This window comes from Vombatus ursinus, unplaced genomic scaffold, assembly GCF_900497805.2.
Source record: "Vombatus ursinus unplaced genomic scaffold, bare-nosed wombat genome assembly UNPS02014833.1, whole genome shotgun sequence".
In the NCBI taxonomy this organism is placed as follows: domain Eukaryota; kingdom Metazoa; phylum Chordata; class Mammalia; order Diprotodontia; family Vombatidae; genus Vombatus; species Vombatus ursinus.
The window spans coordinates 7751237-7773704 of NW_020954611.1; the positions used below are offsets into that span (position 1 = coordinate 7751237).

Sequence of the window (22468 nt, forward strand, 5' to 3'; positions counted from 1 at the left end):
TGATTTTTGAATTATTTTTTCTATTACCAAGGATTTTTTCCTTCACCTCCTCTTCCAAACAAAATCCTTGTAACCAATATACAGAGTCAAACAAAACCAATCTCCATATTGCTTACAGCCAAAAATGTGTAGTTCATTCTGCATAAAGATCATTATTTCTAAAGAATCCATAAAACAAAAGTTCCAATTCATACTGAAATGGCAACTTTTATATCCTTCTTACAACTTAAAATTCACATTAACAAGATAACTAAACATTCCATTTCAACTGTGGAGAAGTTCATAAAATCTTTCCTTTACCCACTGCATGAACAGTAACATAGCATATAATTTTTCTCCTGTAGGTCAAATGAAAATAGTAATAGGGAGCATCAGATTTAGGTGCTGAAATTGTAATAATCCTCTAGAACTAGGTAATAGATAATAGACTCTAGAGCTGGAAAATTCTTTAATAGTGACTCAGAAATCTTTAATCTTTGAGTTCCATATATTTTTAGCAACTGTTAGTGAGAAACATCTTTTAAGTGTGGGGTAAAGGGAATTTCATTATAATTAATTTTGGGGAGCCCTGGTTCTTGATGTAATGTGTACTTGAATTCATCAAATTACTTCTCTTCCTTTGATTTTTTTTATTAATTTATTTTGATTTATCAACAATCACTTCCATAAGCTTTTGAGTTTTAAATTTTTCTCCCCCCTTTTTTTATCCTTACTATGGGGACAAATAAGAAAATTTTTAAAAATTAAATATATGATTTAACTTTATGTGAACTGGTCATTTTCAGTGCTGAAACCTACTCCTTGGTATACGATTTATCAGCATTAGGCAACAAACTAAATTTGATCCAGGCATGTCCTAGGAAGTACTGCAAGACTCATTTTTACCCTGTACTAGCTCTGCAGACTTTCAGAAGCTTAACTAAGTAGTCAGTCCTCCAAAACCTGACAGTCTGTAACAAACCAATCAGAACCTGTTGCCCCTGTAACATGTCCGTGTTCAGTTTCTTTCCTCCTTCTTGGGATATCAGGCCACATCCAGCTGCAGCAGCTGCCGTGTCCTTCATTTCAAAATATGCCCTCTCTTGTTGCAGCGGCTGTCTTTCAAAGGAGATGGGATGGTGATCTCTCACCACCCTGTCTTCCGTGGACCCTTCTCACACCAGGATCCAGATTGCTGAAGCTGGCCATGGTGAGGCTGGATTTGACATATAGACAGACCTCCACCATGATCTCCAGTTGTCAGGGCAACTGCAGCATTCTCTGTAAGTATTTAAGCAGATAGAGTACAACTTGAAACCCTCTCTGTTCTCTTAGGATCACCATCACTAATTCCCAGGTGGGACGGGAAAATTCCCCTGCCCAAATGTTACAGGAGAGCTATTTGTGTGTCTTTGGGACAGAAAATGAAGACAGGTGGGAGGCCAAACCTGCTTTGTGGCAGTCAAGAGAAAACATTTTTGTTCATCATTTTTTTTCCCTGTGCTGTGAGTCTTTGTCTCTCTATCCTAGCATGAGAAAAAGGACAGTCAATAATCTATTCTCCATGGAAAAGACTTGGCAATGGTTCTGTTACCTCCATTGAATTACCATTGGCTTTGCGTGTTGGTGATTAAGCCACAATCTCTTCCTCTCTGCCTGGGAATCAAGATGGTGAAAATCAAATTGGCCTACAGAGTCGTAGTAGGATTGATGGTTAGCTAGTGCCACCTGCCACCATTCCTGTCTCCCACCACACAAAATAGTGGGATTTGGAGGGGTGGGGGTCTTAACTTTATGAATCATTTAATTTTAGATCTATGAGGGACTTTAAAAGTAACTTAATCTAGCTCCCTCCTTTTTTTTTTTTTTAAGTGAGGCAATTGGGGTTGAGTGACTTGCCCACAGTCACACAGCTAGGAAGTATTATGTGTCAGAGACTGGATTTGACTCCTGACTCCCAAGGCCGGTAGTCTATCCACTGTGCCACCTAGCTGCCCCCTTAGCTCCCTCTTTTTTATAGTACACTGGAGTACGTCAGTACCTCTGTCCAGGACTAAGGTCTTTTGCCAACTAGCTGTGGAACTTTGGGCAAGTCACTTAAACTTGCTTTGCTCTGTTAACTTTGGTTTGCTTGCTCTCATCTTGTCTGAAAGATGAGAAAGTTGAGCTCACTGATCTTTAAATTCTAGTTCCTAACATTCTATAAATTCCTGTGAAATTTGGCTCCGAGAAGCACCTGCCCCCACTTCTGCCCCTGGCCAGTAGCAGAGCTAGCTTTAGAAGGCAGGTTTCCATCCATTCTAGGACTGCAGACCCTTTCCTTGGCCTGTAGGTCAGTTCCTCCAAGCATGGTATGTGAGGAATGGAATTAACGCCACCTCCAGACTTGGATGTTACAGGGTAAGAAAAGGGTCTGTAGCTAGCTCATCTGATCCTCACAGCAACCCTGGGAGATGTTATTACAGGTGTTACACTACTGGTACAGATAAGGAAACTGAGGCTCAGGGACTTTAATGAATAGCTTAAGTTTACATAGCTAGTAAATGTCAGGGGTGGGATTTGAACCCAGATGACCTCTACAAAGGCGTAACAGATAGCATTTTGAGTATTTATTGAATGAATGACACTGAATATTTAGAGAATCTTTATAGTGGAGTCTCCGACTTTTTTCTATCAAGAAGCTGTTTTGAAATTGTATTTTGTCAAAATGAGCTTATTAGAATGCTTAACAAAAGTAAACATAATTGTTAATGAAAGGCCTGCAACAACATAAACATGTCCTGACTGACCACTGAATCTGTCCATCTGTCACTGAATTTCCCCTCTTGCGTTGAAGCTACAGAATTAAAGGTGCTCTCTGCATTTGCCACGTACTTCCTAGTTGCCTTGCCTCATAGCTACTCACCCCATGTTTGCTCCCACTTTCCTGTCGCCATTGGGTCCATCCTCCTCTCTCTGCTGCTACCATCCTGTGGAGCGGCACATGGATATCTCTCCCTCATTTAAAGGGGCAGAGAAAAAGATCAGAGCTTTGGGATTGCAGAATATTTGAATTGAAGGCACCTTAGAGGACAGCTGATAGATGCCATCTCCCCCCGCCTCAGGATCCCTGGCTCTGAGGCCCATTCCTCTCTCTCATTGGAGACAGTGGAGAGTTCCTCTCAGATTCTTCACCTGAGGAAGGCATCCAGGCTATCTCTTCATTTCCCCTGACTGAACTGGACTTCATCATGCCCCTTGGGTCCCACTCCCCTTTCTAGCTTCTTTTTATGTATTGTCTCCCACCTTCAGATTGTGAGCTCCTCAAGGGCAGGGACTGTCTTGCTTTTTTTTGTATCCCAAGCACTAAGCACAATGTTTGGCATATAGGATGTGCTTAATAAATGTTTGTTGACTGACTGATTTGATGTAGGAAGACTCCTCTACACCATCCCTACCAGGTGGTCATGTGACCACCTAGATGTGCAGGCACATCTAGTGACAAAAGATCTTACTACCTCACAAAGCAGACCGTTCTATTCCTGGACAGTTCTAATTATCTAAAAATTCTTCCTTACATTGAGCCAACATCTGTTATAGTTCTATTATTGCCCTCTTGAGCACTACAATAAAAGTGTAATATCTTTTCCATATGATAGGCCTTCAACTATTTTAAAGTAGCTATTAACCCTCCCCAGCACTCCATTCACCACCTCAACCCCCAATATTTTCCTGTCTAGGTTAAACATCTTCATTTATTTCAACCATCCTCTATATAAAAGTTTCCAAGACCCCTTACCAAAGATTTAAAGTTGGAGGGAGCCTGTAAGGGCAGCTCGTCTATCCTTGTCTTTAAAAAAAAAAAAAAAGACTTCTGGAGTATTGTACTGGTACTCCAAATATGGTCTGAGCAGCTTAGAATGAAGGGAGACTGCGATCTCCCTTGATTTAGATCCTATGTTTCTATTAATTTGGTCTAATAGATTGGGTATTTGGCAGCCAAGTCACACTGTCAGCTTACATAACTAGTTGAAATTGACATAGTAAGATTTAAACATGAAGAATAGTGCTCCTGAGAGATTGGAGGACTTTTGCTCTCCAGCAGAAGGTCCCCAGGAAAGTCTCCATTGGGCCTTTTTTCACTAATTGCCTTTACTGTTAACAATGTTTTGGCAAATGCTCAGTCAAAGCTCTGTGTGTGTGTGCCTTTGTGTGTGTTGTGTCTGTCTGTCTGTGCTGGGCCACTTGTTTGACAACTGTTTCCCTCTGTTCCTTAGGGAGATTACAATCAGATTGTCAAAACAGTCTTATGAATAATCTTCTTCTTAGTTCTTTGACAGTTATCCAAATGTGTTCCCTCACATGAGGATTTAGTATCTAACAACCTAATTCCAAAATATAATTTAAATAAATTCTATCTGAGTGATACAATAGAACTAATAGCTCTGGTTGGCAAAGTTGTTGAAGACTTAATCAGCTTTTCTGTAGAAATTAAGTGACTTGCCTAGGGCATCTAGCTAATTAATGGTAAGGCTAGGATGGGGACGTAGGCCTTTTGGCTCTTCTTCCTTCTACACCCTCCTCCCAGGGGAAGGATTTGCCCTGGCCTCTGAAAATAAAGGCCAGAATCAAGGTCTAGTCCCTACTCTCTGTTATAAGACTTCTTTAATGTGAATGCACTGTTTATTGGACTGATTAACTATATCTTTATGTTTTATCCTTTGGTTAAAAAAATTTTATCTGTTTTTCTAACACATTAATATTTGCTTTAGTGAACTGAATATATCTCATCATTATCAAAAGTAGAGAGGGAGTTGGAAAAGCCTATATTTTTCACTATTGTTAGTGAGCTTTTCGTTCCCATCTGCCAAGAAAGCAAAACTTAACATGGTCTGCCTCTTTTGCCTAATGTATTTGAAGGTAATTTGTTACAATCTTAAATAGTTTGCATCCTCTTACTATTTTTGTTGAGACGTTTCATATCTTTGTAATATTCATCTTTAGTGGTCCTCACCTAATTTCTACCTTTTGTGACTGTCTTAAATATCCTTCAGGTTCTTAGTTCTAGGTCTCACCAAGTTAATCTCATTACCTTTCCTGTGCCCTCTCCAATAGAACCTCAAGTCTTTACTGTCCATTTCAGCATTTAGTTATATTTGTTTTAAAATATACATTTCAAATGACTTCATTGAATAGCATCATTTAATTACTTTGAGGAAGAAATCAAAACACTAATTCCAATAGGGTAATAAGAAACACATAGTAGTGTTCAATATTTGTTTAATGTGCCTTAATTGTTTTCTCGTGAATAAAATCACAGAATCATGACATTTTAGAGTGTAAAGGACCTCAAAGCAATCATAGTGCAAACCAAACCTGAAAGGGAATCTACTTTAGATCGTCTCTGAGAAGCTGTTATCCAGCCTTTGCTTGAAGACCTACCGGGAGGGAGGGCCTCTTTTAACCCCTAAGGTAGGCCATTCTACTTTGGCAGCTCTCATTGATAGGAAGTTTTTCTTTCTGTAAAACTAAATCTCTTTGCAGTTTTTCCCTTTGCTCCTGCTTCTGTGTAGAACAAACAGTACATCTTGCAAATGACAACCCTTCAAGTCCTTGGAGCCAGCTACCATTTTCACCTCCTGAGCCTTCTGTTCCGTAGATGAAGCATCTCCCTTTGGTCTTTGTAGATAGAGCATGCTCTCCAGTCTCATCATCCTGGTCCTCTGGCAGCTTGTCAATGCCTGTCCCAAAGTGTGGTGCCCAAAAGGGAATGTCATCCTCCAGTTTCTTTGGGACTGGCACAGAGGGCAGTGACTCTGTCACCTTCCTTGCTCTGGACACTGTTCTCCCCACCTTGGATGATAGCAGCAGTTGTTCAGCTATCAGCTGCACTGTTGAGTCACTGAGTTTGTGTAGTCTGTTTAGAAACAAACAACAGACATCTTTTTCACAGGAATTGTTGGCCCATCATGCTTCATTCATTCAACCTATAAGCATTTACTACATGCCAGACCTTGTGCGAGGTACTTGGGATACAAACATGGAAACACAAGGCCCTGCCTACACGAAGCTTATGCCCTATTAGGGGCAAATAACATGAACAAAATTAAGTAAATTTAAAAATATGTCAAAAGTAAGTTCAATCAAATTTTTGACAGATGGGAGATGAGAGTGGGAAGAACACTAGCACGCGGGCATCTGGACAGGGATTGAATAGCTGAATTGTGTCTTTGAGGAAGGCAGTATTTTTTTGAGGGCTGGAGGGACTGCATGTTCAAATAGCACGGAGGGAGGAAATGAACTGTCATGTACAGTCAGTTTGGCTGGAACATGGAGTGTGTAAAGGAGATAACGAAATGAGAAAGGTAGGCTGAATCCAAACTGAGGGATTTTGAATGTGTAGGAACTGTGTTTAATCCTAGAGATAGGTGGGAGGCATTTGAGAAGGGGAGTGGTAGGTACAAAGGCAGGTCTGTGCTTAGGAATAGCAGTTTGTCAGCTTTGTGGAACGTAGAATTGGAGAAGGTGATTTACAGCAGGGAAACAGGTTAAGGGGCTGTTGGCAGGAGTCCAGGCTAGAGGCAATGAGGGCCTAAACCAAGGGTAGGGAACCTTCGCCCTGGAGGCCACATGTGGCCCTCTCGGTCCTCAGGTGTGGCCTTTTGACTGAATCCAGACCAAATCCCTAAAAGGTTCCTCACCTCTGGGCCTAAACCAAGATGTAGTCGGAGAAAAAAAGGGGATGGGTGCGAGAAGCATTGTGGACATAGAATTGACAGAACATGGCAAATAGTTAGATATGGCGTTCTAAAGGAGAGTGAAGACTCACCGATCACGCAATGCTTGTGAGCCAGGGTGATGGCAAGGGTGGAAGTGCCCTCAACAGAAATAGGGAAGTTAAGACGCAGGAAAGATTTGGGGAAAATGTAATGAGCTCCGCTTTGGAAGGAGTGAGTTTAAGTTCCAGCACTCATTTGAAAATATCCAGTAGGCTTTACCCATACTGTTTTTTGTAGTTAATTCAGTTTGAGACAAGCATTTATGAATGTCAAGTATTGTGCTAAGAACTGGGGAGATGAAGAAAGACAAAAACATCCCTGACTCAAGGAAGTCAAAGTACAACTGTGTACACCCGAGATTTAGGCAGTACAATGGAGGATAGGCTAAGAGAGAAGGAATTAAAGGGGCCTCCAAAGAGGTCTTATGGGAGGTGAGGTTTTAGCTGAGACTTGAAGGAATCCAGGGAAGCCAGGAGGCAGAGATGAGAAGGGAAAGCATTCCAAGCATGAGGGACAGCCAGTGAAAACGTATGGAATTGGGATATGGAATGTCGAGGAACAACAAGAATCATTAAGCACCAGAATTGTCTTTAGTACTGTTTTAGGTTTCGGGATAAAAATAGAAAGTGAAGCACAACCTAAACTCAAGAAGCTGGTGTTTTACCAGGGAAAACAATATATACTCAAAGTAAATTAAGAGCAGTGCAAGTTGAGGTGCAAGGGATCTAAGGAATCCAGTAATCAGAGGTGAGGAGAGGAAGAACATTCCAGGCACAGTAGATATCGTCTGTTAAGACACAGGGGTGGTATATGGAATGTCATGTATCTACGGCAAGTAGATCAGTTTGACTAAAATGTAGAGCATGTAATGAGAAATAATGTGATATTCTAGTTAAGTCCTTAAGTCCAAAGGCAGGATTTTACATTTACTCTTTTTAAATTGAAACTTATTATAGTCATCCCATCATTCAATCTTATTGAGATCTTCTTTGGTTCTCACTCTGTAATTCATCATATTAACTTTCCTTCCCAGATTTGGGACATCTAAAAATTTGATATGTATGCCTTCATATAAGTCATGGACAAAAGTGTTGAGCAACCCAGGGTCAAAGAGAGATAGTTGCCTAGGGCACTGTACTAGAGGCTTGCCTGAAAGTTGACTTTGTCTTATTAATCACCACCCTTTGGATCTAGTCATTAAACTGGTTCTGAATACATCTCACTGTATCATCAAACCCACATTTTATTTACAAGGGTAAGAAATCTGCTTTCAAATGCTTAGCTAAAATCCAGGTTTACTCTATCTAATGTACATTTCACTTATGTACTATTTCAGTAACCCTGTTCCCCAAAAAATGAGGTCAATCTATCCTTACCAGTTTTTGAGGATCCTAAGCTGGCTCCTTTTGATCACCATTTCCTTTTTAATATGTTGAATAAACGTCCTTTTAGTAGCACATTCTAGAACTTTGGTAGAGGTGGTGGTGGTGGTGATAGTAGGTAGAGGAGGAGGGAGGAGAGCTTTATATAGTGCTTTAAGGTTGGCAGAGCACTTGGTATACCTTGTCTCATTTGACTGTCACATCAGGAGTCAAAATGAAGTTCAGTGGATTTGGTTTGTAGTCTCCGCTCTCTTCCCTGTTTTGGAAAATGTGTATAGAATTGCTTCTCTCCAGGCTTGCTACTTCTCTTCTCTTCTCTTCCCTACAGTTTTGCGAAAGGTTCAGTAGTCAGCCCCTGTCCAGTTCTTTCAGAACTCTAGGTTCGGTCGCCTGGGTCTGGTATCTTGAATTCACTGAGAGGGCTAGGTGCCCTCTTATTAATGCTTCATTTAACTTGGGTTTTAATTCCCTGTTGTTTTTTGATCATCTTCTTTGGCAGAAATTAAGCAAAATGAGAGTCGAGTAGGTCTGCCTTCTCTTTCTTTTGTGTTATTAAGGATCATAAGGCAATAATCAAATAAATGCTTCTTTACAAGATAAGCTCCTTGAAGATAGGGGCTATTTACCCTTTTGTATTTGTATCCTCATTGATTAGCTAATAGTCGCTTATTAAAGGCAAGTTGATTGATTGATTTCTTATCTTTTTATAAGAAAATCTATGAAAAAAATCATGTCGTCTCTTGGAGTATGGACAGTGATTCAAAAACCCTTGCTTACCCTGGTCTTTCACCATTTCTTCACTTATTTCAGTCCATACCACATATTTAATGGGGCAGCTAGGTGGCATAGTGGATAGGGTGGACAGAGTGTTTGGCCTGGAGTCAGGAAGACTCCTCTTCCTGTGTTCAAATCCAGCCTCAGGCACTTACTAGCTGTATGACTCTGGGCAAATCATCTAATTCTCTTTGCCTCATTTTCCTCATCTGTAAAATGGGCTGGAGAAGGATATGGCAAACCACTCCAGTATCTTTGCCAAGAAAACTCCAAATAGGGTCCTATGAAGTAGGACACTGCTGAAAAATGACTAAACAACAACATATATTATGATACGTACTTGATAAATACTTAGCAGAACCACAGAATTCTGGGTTACTTCATCTTTATAAATAAATAATACATAGTACAAACCCTGCACTTTCCCACTTCTATGTTTTTGCTTATGATGTTGTCCACACCTAGAATGTGCTCCCTCACTGTTTCTTCTGGTTGAATTCCTGCTCATTACAGCCCAGTTCAAATACTACCTCCTCTGTTAAGGCTTCACAAATACTTCCTCTGAATTGCTTTAGCTGTACCATCGTGGAGTATCACTGAATTGTTTGATGCCTCTCTAATGCATCTAAAATATATTATTGTGCATCAGTTATTTTCTGTCTTATCCCCTTACTTTTTAAACTTTGTATCTCCTCTAGTGCTTGGCCCTATGCTCTGCAAACAGTAGTTACTCAATAAATGTTTGTTTAATTGACTTTACAAAAGGGAGAAGCTTATATTTAGATATTAGAAAGTCAGGCACAATTTCCAGGTCTGAGGTCACATGGACTTACCCTTGTCTTAAAATTAATAAAGGAATTTAAAAAGTAATGATAACCTGTGTTGAAATTTAACATTTGCTTTTCAATCTGATTATCTAGGGAGGAAGACTAAATTGTAGAGAGCCAGCTAAGTTTTTTATCTAAGATAATTGATGTTGAATGTCATTCTTAGGTACTTCAAATATATAGGAGATAATAACAATGAAATAAATCATATTGCTTAATTATTAAATGTAATGCAAAGAATAATCAAACTTTGAAAATGTCATCTTGGACATTATTCACTGAGGAAGCTGGCTTTATCTCATTTTGGGGGCATTCCAGTAAAAGATTTTTCTTTAGTAATTCACTTCCTAGAATATGTTCATTAGGCATATAAAGAAAAAGAATGAGTACCTGACCAGAACTGGGATTGGGTAACTGGGCCCTAACTGAAGTCCAAATCTAGCTGAGGCTTTTTTTTTTTTTCTTTTGTATGTGTTGTTGATAAGGGATTTCATTGGGTGAGGAAATTTTCCCCCAAATGCTACCAGCAATACAGATCTGCCCCTTGTTTGTAACTTTGTCTCAGCAAGTTGTTTTGGGGCATTGAGGAGTTACAAATGGCTTGTCTGTGGTGATATATATATATATATGGTTATTACATATTGGAAGCAAACAGGAGCCTGATCCTATCTACCATGCCTCAAAAACCTGATTTTATCTGCATAAACTGTTAAGAGTGGGGCACTACATGTAGTTTCCCCAGGACCACAGGCACGCCCTCAGAACAGCCCTGCTTCTTATGCTCCAAGTTCATTTCTATCGTTTCTCCACTGTGCTCTTGCTTGCTTCCGAGAATCTATTAGCAGCATCCCTAGGCCTTGCACCGTCTAAGCTGGGCTATAGCCAACCTCTAGAACTGTGTTTCTCTAATCACGCCATTCCTTCCTTCAGTGCCCATACTGGGTTGCCCCACTGCTGGCCTACAAAACCCTTTGCCAATTTTAGCCCCTCTGCCCCCTGCTTTGTCAGCTTCATTACTTGCTGCTATGTGTCGTGGACACAGCTCCTTCCATGCAGCTCTCCCTGCTGATTCTTGCACGTGGCTTACTGGTTCCTGCCTTTTTGCATAGAATTTCTTAAACCAGCAAGTTCCCTCCTGCCCTTCCTTCACCAGTTCCTATCTTCAAAACTCACATTCCTTGGGAAGTATTCTTTAATACCACAATGGAAATCATTATTTCAAAATTTCCTCATTTACCAATCAGTGATTATTCATTAGGTAGTTATTATTTATTGGGCAGCTGGGGGTGTCGTGGATAGAGTACCAAGCCTGGAGTCAAGAAGGCCTGAATTCAAATCTGGCCTCAGACACCAATCACTTCACCCTGTTTACCACAGTTTCTTCATCTGTAAAATGAGCTGGAGAAGGAAATGACAAACCACTCTGTTATCTTTGCCAAGAAAACCTTAAATCAGGTTATGAAGAGTCTGACACAATGAAACGATTGAACAATATCAACAACAGTTATTTATTACAGGCATGCTATATACCAACAAGATATATACCATATAAATTAGAGACAGTTTCAGAGGGAAGGTTTGCAGAAGGTGAGGATGTAGCTGAGACTTGAAGGAAGCAAGGGAAATTAGGAAGAGGTGAAGAGGGAGAGTATTCCAGGCGTGGGGGAGGATAGCTGTGGAAATGAATGGAGGAAGCAGGGAGACCAGTCAGCAGGTGATTACAACAGACCACGTGCAAGGGGATGGGCAGTGTGTACCAGCACCAGGGTGGGGGTAGTATTAGAGGAGAGAAGGGGGTGTATAGGAGAGATGCTACCAAAGTGGAATTCATAGGACTTGATGCCATATTGAATAGAGGCGAGAAAGTATGATGATGGGGATGACACAGAGGTGGTAAGGTTGGGTGACTGAGGATGGGCGTGCCCTCCACAGAAATAGGAAGGTTAGCAAGAGGAGAATGTTTGGAGGGAAAAGCTTTGGATGTGTTGAATTTAAGGAGTCCGTGGGACATCTAGTTTGAGATGTCCAGTAGGTAGCAGGATATGCTAGACTGGGGGTCCATCGACACAAAAAACCAAGATAGAAAAGAAGATCAAAGAGAAGAGGACGACCAACAGTTTCAAAGGCTGCAGAGAGGTCTAGAAGGATAAGAATTGGGAAAAGGCCATTAGAGTTAGCAAGTAAGGAATCTTTGGTAACTTTTTAGAATCAGCTGGTGGCACAATGGATAGAGCACTGGGTCTGGAGTCAGGAAGACCTGAGTTCAAATCAGGCTTCAGATGCTGCTTAACCTGGACAAATCACTTACCCTGTTTGCCTGAGTTTCCTCAACTGTAAAACGGGGATAATAATAGAACCTATTTCACAGGGTTGTTGTGAGGCTCAAATGAGATAATATTTATAAAAAATGCGCAACACAGTGCCTGGCACATGGACACTGTATAAATGCTTATTCAGCCTTCCTCCACTTTGGAGAGAGCAGTTTCCATTGAAGGATGAAGTTGAAGTCAGACTGCATTGTTAAAACAGGAGGAGGAGAGAAAGCGGAGGCCCTTCTTGTAGATGACTTTCTCAGTGAGTTTAGCCATGAAAGAGAGGAGAGATAGAGGCGATTTCTAGTGGGGTGGAATGGATCAAGAGAGGGTTTTTTGAGGGGTGGAGGGGAGACATGAGTGTGTATGTAAGCAGCAGGCAAAGTTGTGTATTTGCTTTACTCAACAAAATAAGAGCATTATTGATTATGTATAAGGTCCTTTCCCCGCTCTAAACTTATTTATGAAGTACTAATTTTTATATATTGAATTTGCTTAATATTAGGATTTTTTAAAAAATCTGAACCTGTAAAATGTGAATCTGTATGGAACTCCCTCTTCTAATACTTAGTAGCAACTAACTCATCTTTTAACTTTCCGTCTTAGCCAGTTATGGTTAAATGATTTCCCCTGGCCAGATAGCTAGTCCGTATCAGAGACTCCAGCACTTGAACTCAGGTCGTCTTCGCTTTAGGAGTAGCTCTCTATTCCGTACATGCTGCCTTTCAACATAAGGAACTCCTATTCTAAGTTATATATGATTGCATGCTGCTTTATAACTAATTTTTGTCAGTCTCTGTGTTGTAAGCATAGACAGTGTAAGCAGGAAAAGTGTTTCTTGTTTTATTTGTGTGCTTTCTTCCAGTCACCACTGTCACTCATTCCCTCAGTGCTTGCCATAGGGCTCAGTACACAGTGGGCACTTAATTCACTCAACAAGCGTTTAATCAGCATTTACTGTATGCCAAGGCTGTGTTAGACTGAAAGAAGAGAAAGATACAAGTGCCAAAGACTTTGCTCTCAAGGCATTTGCAATTCCATGTGGAGGAAGCCTTGTAAACAAGTAACTGAGTCTAGTGAGCACCAAGCATTGAACTGCTGAAGTTCTGTGATATAATTGAAGAAGAAAAGGAAGGGAAATGGACTGGGAAGGTTTCCTAGAGGAGGTGATGGAGGACATAGTGTTTGAAAGAAAGGACAAGGGAAGGTCTTCCATAGATACTGCTGAAGGCGTGGCGAGAAAGAAGAGGCCAGTAAGGCCATTTCAGACTCTAGCAAGCTAAGCATGGAGATAGCAGAGGGCCGAATGAGAACTGGGAACGGAGAGGTTAGCCCAGGTTAGCTGTGACATCTCAAGAGTATGTGATGGGAAGCAGTGATAAATAAGATTGGAAGATAGACTGGAAAAAAGAATATGAAGTGACTGAAAGGCCAAGGTTTGTTCTTTGTTGAGTAGCCAGTGAAGATTTTTGAGTAGGAGAGCGAGATAGGAAGGTTACTTAGGCAGTAGACTGGAGGCAGGAAGACTAGTGGTTAGGAGCCAATTGTAATGGTTTAGATGAGAAAGAAGGGGGCCTGAACAAAGATAGTTAGAGTTGAGGGGGAATTGAAGTCAAGAGGAAGGAAATATGAGAAAAGTGGAATGGACAGGTTTGGTAACTGATTGGAGAGGGAGAAATTAAGAGGACCCCAGTGCTATAAGTCTGGGTGACCATGAAGTTTGTGGGTGTCATCGACAGAAGTGGAGAAATGGGAGGAGCAGGTTTAGGGGCAAGATAAAAAGTTGTTTGAAATGCTGTTGGACCATTAAGTGCAGATATCCACACAGCTATCAGAGATGTGGAACTGGTGGAATTGGGGATGGAAATAAAATCTGCAAGACGTTTGCATAGAAGTAAAAGGTGATACCATGGATGAGGCCACCAAAAGAAAGTGTAGCCAGAGAGGAGACTTGTACAGAACTTTTAAAGACTTCCATGCTGAAGGGGTAGAAATAAGATGAAGAACCAGCAAAGGAGACTGGAAGGAGGTATTGAAAGTTAGGAGAAGAATGTCCTTTATCAGGGCCAGATGACTTGAATTCATCAATAAAATAGCAACTAGATTTTTTTTACTTATCTCTTTACTTAACTTGGCTGTCAACTTTGTTAGCCACTTTTATTCTGTCATTTCCTATCCAAAGAGGACAGCAGGAAAAGAAAAAAAATTGCACAACTCATTGGCTTATTTGTTAGCTATCTTCATCCCATTTATCTCAAGCACAGTTTCTATGCCTTTTTTTTTTATTTAGGCAATTGGGGTTAAGTGACTTGTCCGGGGTCACACAGCTAGTGTCAAGTGTCCAAGGCCGGATTTGAACTCAGATCCTTCTGACTTCAGGGCTGGTGCTCTATCCATTGTGCCACCTAGCTGCTCCTCTATCTCTTTTTTTTAATCTTCTCTTTCCCACAGTATAGTTTCAAACAAACAATCCTTCTCACCCCTATCTCCCTCAGTTTTTCTTGCCCACCCCAGCTCATTGGAAGTTTTAGTACCACTGACACAATTCTAACAGTAACAGTCCTTGCACCTGATGCAATGGAATGTGTGCTGGATTTGGACTTCAAATCCCAGATTTGCTACTTACTGCTTGTATGACCTCGAGCTGTGCTCCTAACTTCTCTAGGCCACAGTTTCTTCATCCATAAAGTAAGGCAGTTGGACTGGATGATTTCAGGTTTCATGATTCTTTGAACTATCTAAGAATGTTTATTGTGTCATTGAAAATAAGGCAGTAGGGACTCACAGAGAAATCAAGGAGGATGATTGCAGAAAAAGAAGCTGTTAGATTTGTGACAATGGTCATTCATAACTTGTGGGGGTGTGGGGGGAAACTGAGTGGTAGAGAGAAACCAGATTTTTAAGGTTTTGAGCAGTGAGCAGGTGGCAAAGAAGTGGAGGCTGTGTGTGTAGACCAGTCTTTCTAGATTTATGGCAGTGAAAAGGAGGAAAGAGAATGATCACTTTTAGAAGTAAGGGGGTGAAGGGAAGAGTTTTGAGGGATTGGGGGAAGGGGGAGATGATAGAGATCCATGCATGTTGGTAGGCTAAGGGGAGGCAGTGAGTGTAGGCTACTCTTTTCAAGAAGTTTGGCCATGAAGGGGAGGAGGGAGCAGGTAATAGCTTGAGGAAAGCAGGTACCACGAAGTTATTGGTGTTAGGGTGTGTGTGTTGGGAGAGGGGCAAATTTTGCATATTTATAGTCTGTGGAAGAGCTGAGCCGGTAAAGAATGAAGGGTTGCATATGATCCCAAAGTGATACAAATTGAGCAGGGCAGGGACATGAAGGAGAAAGGTGCTATAATAGGTCTTTTATTTTTTAATTTTTTCTTGGGTCCAAGAAGCTTCCTCTTCTTGCTTTGTTAACCACTTTTTTTCTTAGAAATATACCTTTGACAAAAGGAATCCTTGGTTAATATTTTTGGAAGGTGATGTACCCCCTCCTGCAAAAGTTAATTACTTCTGACCTTTTCCCGCTGTATTGTTTTTTCATGAAAGCAATTTGTCTATATTGATCCAAAGTCATTTAGTCTTTTTGGACAATACATAAATATGAACTGTACTTGTAAAATTTATCAAGAAAGTGGGAAAGCATCCATATATTTTGTGTACTTTTCAATACATATAGTTGTGCTGTGAATGGTAATTTCTTAAAATTGGCATGCTGCCATGTGTGTTATGACTTATTGTAATGGGAATAGCTTCCATTACGTATTTTAAATGCGCTGGAAATAAGATGACTCTTCTTTATGTTGGTTTGTTTATTCTCAGAGATTAAAGAAACCTGCAGTGAAATCCTTCAAGCATAAAGTCATTTACCTAGCCTGTTTTCCCAGCTCGTCATGATTGGTGTAACTTATTGAAGCTGATCACAGTTTAGCAAACTGGCAGATAGAGATTTATGAGGGGGTCCCATTAGGATTAGTAAAGTATGATTGGAGAAAGTTGTTTTTGATGTGGAATACTCTTTTGGTGGTAGAACAGATTGCATTTTCTTTTTTTTTCCCTTTCCCTCTTCTTTCTTCCCTGGCCCCCTCCACCATAAATGTAATTATAGAAAGAACAATTCGAACTTTCATCATTCGTTTTAGTGATATAGGTCAGATTTAAGACAGAAATTAAGCTTTAAAGACATATACAAATATTCCTAGCAACATTTTTTGTCTCCCTCCCCCAAATGTATACATCCACACTCAGCTGTTCAGGGAAGAATGATAATAATAACTGACATTCATATATCAATCAGTGAGCATTTTATTGAGCACCTACATAGACTATATATGTCAGGCACTATGCCAAGTGCTTTATAATTTTTGCTTCATTTGGTCCTCACAACAATGCTGGGAGGTAGGTGCAGTTACTATCTCCATTTTACACATGAGGAAAGAGGAAAAGTAAAGTGACTTGTTCAGGGTTACAATGCTAGTAAATGTCTAAGGCCAAATTTAAACTGGGTCTTCATGACACCTGGCCCAGTTCTGTTATCTATTGTGTCATAAAACTCCCTGCCCTCAAAGTATAGATGATGTGTAGATGTGTGTACACACATCTGTAGTGATACAATCTGTATAGATGCCTATCATCTACATATAATTACATGCATCTATAGATCTTATATATACATATATATAATTACATGAATCTATAGATATCTCTCTTTATACACACACACAGACACACACACACACATACATACATACATGATATATATATCATTACAAAATCCATTTAGGGAATACTAGCAACTAAGGGGAAACAAAACACCCCAGAAATAGAAGGTGTCCCTTCAGCTGAGCTTTGAAGGAAACTAGAAATTCTAAGAGGCAGAGCTTATGAAGAAGGAACACGTGCTAGGTACAGGGGTCCGTCATTGCACAGGCAATGAAATGAGGTGTGGAATGTCCCCTGTGTGAAGAAGCTCACCCTACGCTGTAGTTTGTGATACTGTAGCGTTCCTGAAGGAGGAGTTAATGTATAGTAATGTTGGAAAGATGGGCTGGTGAAAGGCTCCAAATGTCAAATGGATTTATTTAGATTTTATCCTAGAGGTTAATTGAGAGCCATTTGAATGTATTGAGCAGAGAAGTCACATGCTTAGACCTGTTCTTTAGGAATATCACTAAGGTTGACAAAGCAAAAGTTGTATACTCTATTACATTCTACATATATTCTAATTTGAAACATTAAACAACCTTGCTAAGTAGGTAACGTCGTTCTCATTTTACAGAAGAGGAAACTAACTTCCAAAGACTTGCCCCGTGGTCAGAAAGCGTGCTCCATCGGAGGTCCTATTTGTACCCAGGTTTCTCTAGACTACCGTTGCCTGGGGTCTGGAGCTTAGAGTGAAGAAATAGTCCTGTAGCTCCCACCCCCTCCCTCCGGGCCTCGGAAGCGTCGCCCTGCCCTCTTCCTCTGGCAGCTGCCCGTTTTGGGCCAGTTTGGTCCGGGCCATCCCCCACCTAAGCAGTCCTGGATAGTGACTTTAAGGAGCGTTCGGGCCGGACCGGGGCGAACCATGTGATTGCTGCGGGGAGCCGCCTCCTAGGTACGGCCTAGCAGCGAGGTTAGCTGACGGCCGCCGCCGGGGTCAGTGAGTACTTGTTGAAAGAGTTAGGTGTACGGTGGAAAGCGCGGCGTAGGTGGGGCTCGGGGGACCCAGAGTTGGGTTTTGGTAACTTGGAAAACTAATTCTTCGTCTTGCCCCATCCGTTAATTTTGAGCAATTTCAGTTACTTTTCAGGAGAAAAGTTTCTCCCGGCTCCCCATGCCAGCAGCGCCCGGGTCTCCCGGCAGTTAAGATACTGACTTCTCGGCGAGTTGCAGATCCGAGTGACCCCCGTTTTCACCGAGCCAACGGCCGAGCTGGCCGCGGCTGTCCCCAGCTGCCCGGAGCAGAGGGGTTTCACTCGGACCCACAGAAACCTTGACCGTTGCCTTTTCAAGCCACCGGTGCAGAAAAAATTGCTCATTTGTGATGATGGAGAAAAACAAAACCTCGCCCCAAATCTAGCCGCAGCCACGCGTTAAACCCGGGGCGAGGCAGCGAGGGCGAGCGGACCGGTGTGGAGGGAGACGTCCCCGGGTGAGCGGGGCGTGGGAACGCGGCCCGGCCGCGGAGAGGGGGCGCGGCCCGAATGGGGAGCGGGCGCGAGGCGCGCTGGCCGCGCCGGGAAGCTGGCGGCTGGGGCGCCCGGCCGGGAGCGAGGGGGTGGGGTTGAGTTGCGGGGCGGGGCGGGCGCGGGCCGGCCTGGGGCCGGGGGGCCCGGGCGCGGGGGGGGCGCGCCCGCTGGGCGGGGGGGGGGGGCGGGGGGGGGGCCTGGCCCAGGCCGCGCGGCGCGGGGCCCGCGGGCTGGGCTGACGGTCTTTCTCTTTCACTTTCCTTCTCTCGGGCTGGCACGCCGGCGGGCGGCGAGCTCTGCGCCTGGGGCTGGCGGGTAAGGGGCGGCGGCGGCGCCGCGGGGTAAGGAGGGGGGCGCGGGGCGGGAGCGGGGAGCGCTCGAGCCCCCGCCCCCCGGAACTTTGCACCCTGCGGGGAAGCGGCCACTTGGAGGCACCTGCCGCAGCTGCCCAGACCTGCCGGCGGCGCGGGGGAGAGGGCGAGCGGAGCCGGCCCTGCCGGGATCGAGGCGGGGAGACCCGTCCCCGAGAGCCCACCTAGCCCCCCGAAGAGCGGGGAGGAGTGCGGGATGAGGAGGCTTAGGGAGGTGGGGGGGGCTCCATTTTCTCCTCCACCCATTCCTAGGAGGAGGGGTTAGTTTGTAAATTGCGAGTAAATGTCGAGAAAGGAGCAGAAACACCACGTGTTGACCTGTTGGAGCCAGGCCACCTGCGCATCCTTCAGAAAAACGGGCCCACATTTAGGTGCCCAGCCGTCCCATTTAATGGTCCCCAAACCCACACCTGACCGTCCCTACGCACGGACACAGAAACCAAAAGAAAAGGCTTTCCAACTTTTAAAGAAGGCTTTGGATCTTTTTTTTTTTTTTAAATTGCCTGCCTACCTCTTTCGATTTCTCATAGCATTTGGGGTTCCTCCCTGGTGCTGTTGTCACGTTCCATTTTATAGCAAAGAAGTCTGTAGGTAATCCACTAATGGGGTTGTGCGTGGAAGCTCCTAGAGGGCAATTACTCCAATCTGGGCACCCTACAGTTTTCAGTGGTTGCTTAAGAAATGTTGATTGAATTGAATGTTGAAATGAACTTTTGTGAGCCACTTATTTGTAGCATGTCAATAACTTGTTGCATTCTTGAATTATTTCGTTTTCTTAGATTGTTAGAGCTGAGAAGACCTTTGGTCATCTTAAGGCTTAACTCCCCACCCCCCCATTTATTGATATGAAAAATAAGGCCCAGAGATCTAAGGACTGGTTTTGGAGTTAGTAAGCGTGAGTTTTGAGTCCTGGTCTCTTCCAGTGACTTCTTGTGTGACTCCCTGCCCCGTGTTTGTAAAATGGGGATGATCTGCAATAGCTACTTCACACAGATTTTGTAAGGAAGGCCATATATAAACTTAAAGACTTCTGTGATTGTTTCCTCTTCTGTAAAAATGACAGTAATAATAGCACCTGCCTCCTGGGTTGTTGTGACGATTAAATGAGATGATATTTGTAAAGTGATTTGCATGCCTTAAAGTGTTATGTAAATGCTAGCTATTAATATCATTTATTTGTATTATATAAATTGAAATTGGTTGGTCCATTGGACTTAGAGTCAGGAAGACCTGAGTTCAAAGTTCAGGTGCATATTAGCTATATAACCATTTACAAGTCACTTGATTTCTTTCCCTCCTTTCCTTATCTCTAAAATGAGAGGGTTGGCCACATTGACCCCTAAAAATCTATGCTGTTAAAATGAATGAGTGGAAGAGAAAATAAATGAGTTGTGTAGGTGGCCATGTGGTAAAGTGGAATTAAGGTCAGAAGATCTCAATTTGAACCAGTTGGACAACTCACTTAACTTTTTTGGGCTTCGGATTTTTGTGAGTTGGGTTAGATAATTTCATAGTTCCCTTCCATACCTAATCTATGATCCTCTTATTTTCCATGGGCATAATAGGTCCTAGGTCAGGGATGAGGAACCTGCGGCCTCGAGGCCTTCTAGGTCCTTTTGACTGAGTTTTACAAAACAAATCTTTCTATTAAGAGGATCTGTTCTGTGAAGTTTGGATTCAGTCAAAAGACCACACTTGAGGACCTAGAAGGCCACACATGGCCCAGGTTCTTTACATTATACTCTGCCTAAAGATGCACAGCCCAACAGTGAGTTATTGAGTGTTAAATCATAACCAATATAAAATGTCTGTAAAATTAATTCTTAAATATATGATTTTATTTATATATATTCAAGAGATTTTTACAGCACACAGGTGAAGGAAACTTTCTTAATTACTATTTGCATTTTAGGAGCCTTATACATGGTGATTTTAGTAGCTAGAATGAGGTTCAGTAGGAAAAGTTCTTTTATTAAGAATTTAGAAAATTTAGAGATATGCCCTTGATTTTGATAACTGACAGATACTTTTCCTTTTTCTGAGTATATTTAAGACAATTTTAAAATCCTAATATGTCAAAGGCATGTTAAATTCAGTCATTCAAGTTACATGTAGAACTGAACATTTATCATTATGCAGCAGCAAATTTTGAAAATTATTTTTATGATATGTAGTAGACAAAATTTCATATTTCTTCTCCCACTTAAATAACTCTAATAGGTATGAAAAAGCAAAACCTCCAAACGGAGTTATGAACAGTGTCCTTATGAGAAGATTGATTCATTCAGATGTCTCAGAAAGCCCACCTACACAGAGAAACCTACCAGCTCCTGTGATTCGACTTTGATCTACGTAGGCTATTTCTTGTGCAAACTACTCAACAATATCAGCTACTCTTCGAATGGCTACTCAAAGGAAGCACTTGGTGAAAGACTTTAATCCTCATATTACCTGTTACATCTGTAAAGGGTATCTCATCAAGCCAACTACTGTGACAGAGTGTCTCCACACCTGTAAGTATTATTTTGGAAAGCATCAATCAAAATTATTCTCACTTTTAAATTTGTTCCTATTTTTATGGAATTGCAACTTTTTGAAAGAAAAATATTCTACTGATCAGTCAATAAGCATTTGTAAGGTGCCTGGACGTTCTGCAAGGCACTGAAGATATAAAGACAGAATTAAACAATTCTTACTCTGGGAACTTATATTCTGTTGGGGAAGACAGCACCTACACATATGAGTACATACAGAACAAATCCAAAATGAGGGAGTGAAAGAAAATATAATTAAGGAGGGAGGGCACCAGGAGGGGGGCAGGTTGGTGATAAGGGAAGCTGGTTCAAGGAAGGCTTTGTATAAAAAGTAGTGTTTGAGTTGTGTCTCAAGGAAATGAGAGGTTTTATAAGGCAGAAGTGAGGAGAGAGGACAGTCTTGGCATAGGAGATAACTGGTATAAAAGCCTCTGTGGACCCAACCACAGAGTATGGGAAAGGGAGCAGTGTACAGTGAGATGGGAAGATAGGCTTGGACCAGATTTTATAGGGCTTTAAAAGCTAACCATAGGAATTTGTTTTAACTTAGAGGCAGTGGGGAGTCAGTGTAGTCCACTAAATTAGGGGAGTGACATGGTTAGATTTATATGCAAGGAAAGTTATTTTGGCAGCTTTGTGGAGGATGGATTGTAGTGCAGAGATGTGAGGCAGGGAGATCAACAAGAAGGACATTGTAAAATAGTCGAAGTGAGGGTTTGAACTAAGAGTGGTTATATGAGCAGGGAGAAAGGGTGGGTTGGAGAGATTTTGTCAAAGTAGAAATGACAAGATTTTGCCTCTGTTTGGATATGTGGGTCAGGAGAAGTGAGGAGTCAGGGATTGGAGACTGGGGAAATGGTTGTATTTTTGAGAGAAATAGACAAGTTTGGTAAGGGGAGAGGGAAATAATGAATTCTGTTTTGTACGTGTTCAGCTTGAAATGTCTCTGGGACATGCAGTCTTAAATGTCCAACAGGCAGTTGGCATTGTGGGACTGACACTGGGGAGAGAGGTTCAGCCAGGGTACTTAGATCTGTGAGTCATTTGGGTGGAGATGATAACTAAACCCATGGGAGCCAATGAGGTCACCAAGAGAATATAGAGAGAGAAGAGGCCTCAAGACAGAGCCTTTGGGAGGTAGACTATAGGTAATGAACTGGCAAGAGAGACTAAGAAGAGGTGGCCACACAGGCTGGAGGAGAATCAAGGAAGAGGAATATCATGAAAAAACAGAAGAGGTATCTAATCTCTATTAGATGGAGGAGAGAAATCAAAAAGGATGAGGACTGAGAAAAGATTTTCACTATCAGACTTGGCAATTAAATTATTGGTGACTTGAAAGAGAGTACTTTAATTTGAATGACGAGACCTGG

General features: G+C 42.0%; 1 protein-coding gene across 7 annotated transcripts in view; it reads left to right on the forward strand.

The window, feature by feature from the left end:
- PCGF5 (polycomb group ring finger 5) overlaps positions 1 to 22468 on the forward strand; it is a 139976-nt gene that overhangs the window by 44983 nt on the left and 72525 nt on the right. For 3 of the 7 annotated variants that reach the window (XM_027839828.1, XM_027839835.1, XM_027839829.1), the window contains exons 3-4: positions 1092 to 1262; positions 20782 to 21074. In XM_027839828.1, the coding sequence (XP_027695629.1) occupies positions 20963 to 21074 (112 nt within the window). In that variant the 5' untranslated portion in view covers positions 1092 to 1262; positions 20782 to 20962. Of the gene's footprint in view, positions 1 to 1091; positions 1263 to 17638; positions 17658 to 18096; positions 18154 to 18429; positions 18506 to 20781; positions 21075 to 22468 lie in introns of those variants that run through there. The other 4 variants (XM_027839834.1, XM_027839831.1, XM_027839833.1 and 1 more) reach the window with 4 other exon arrangements.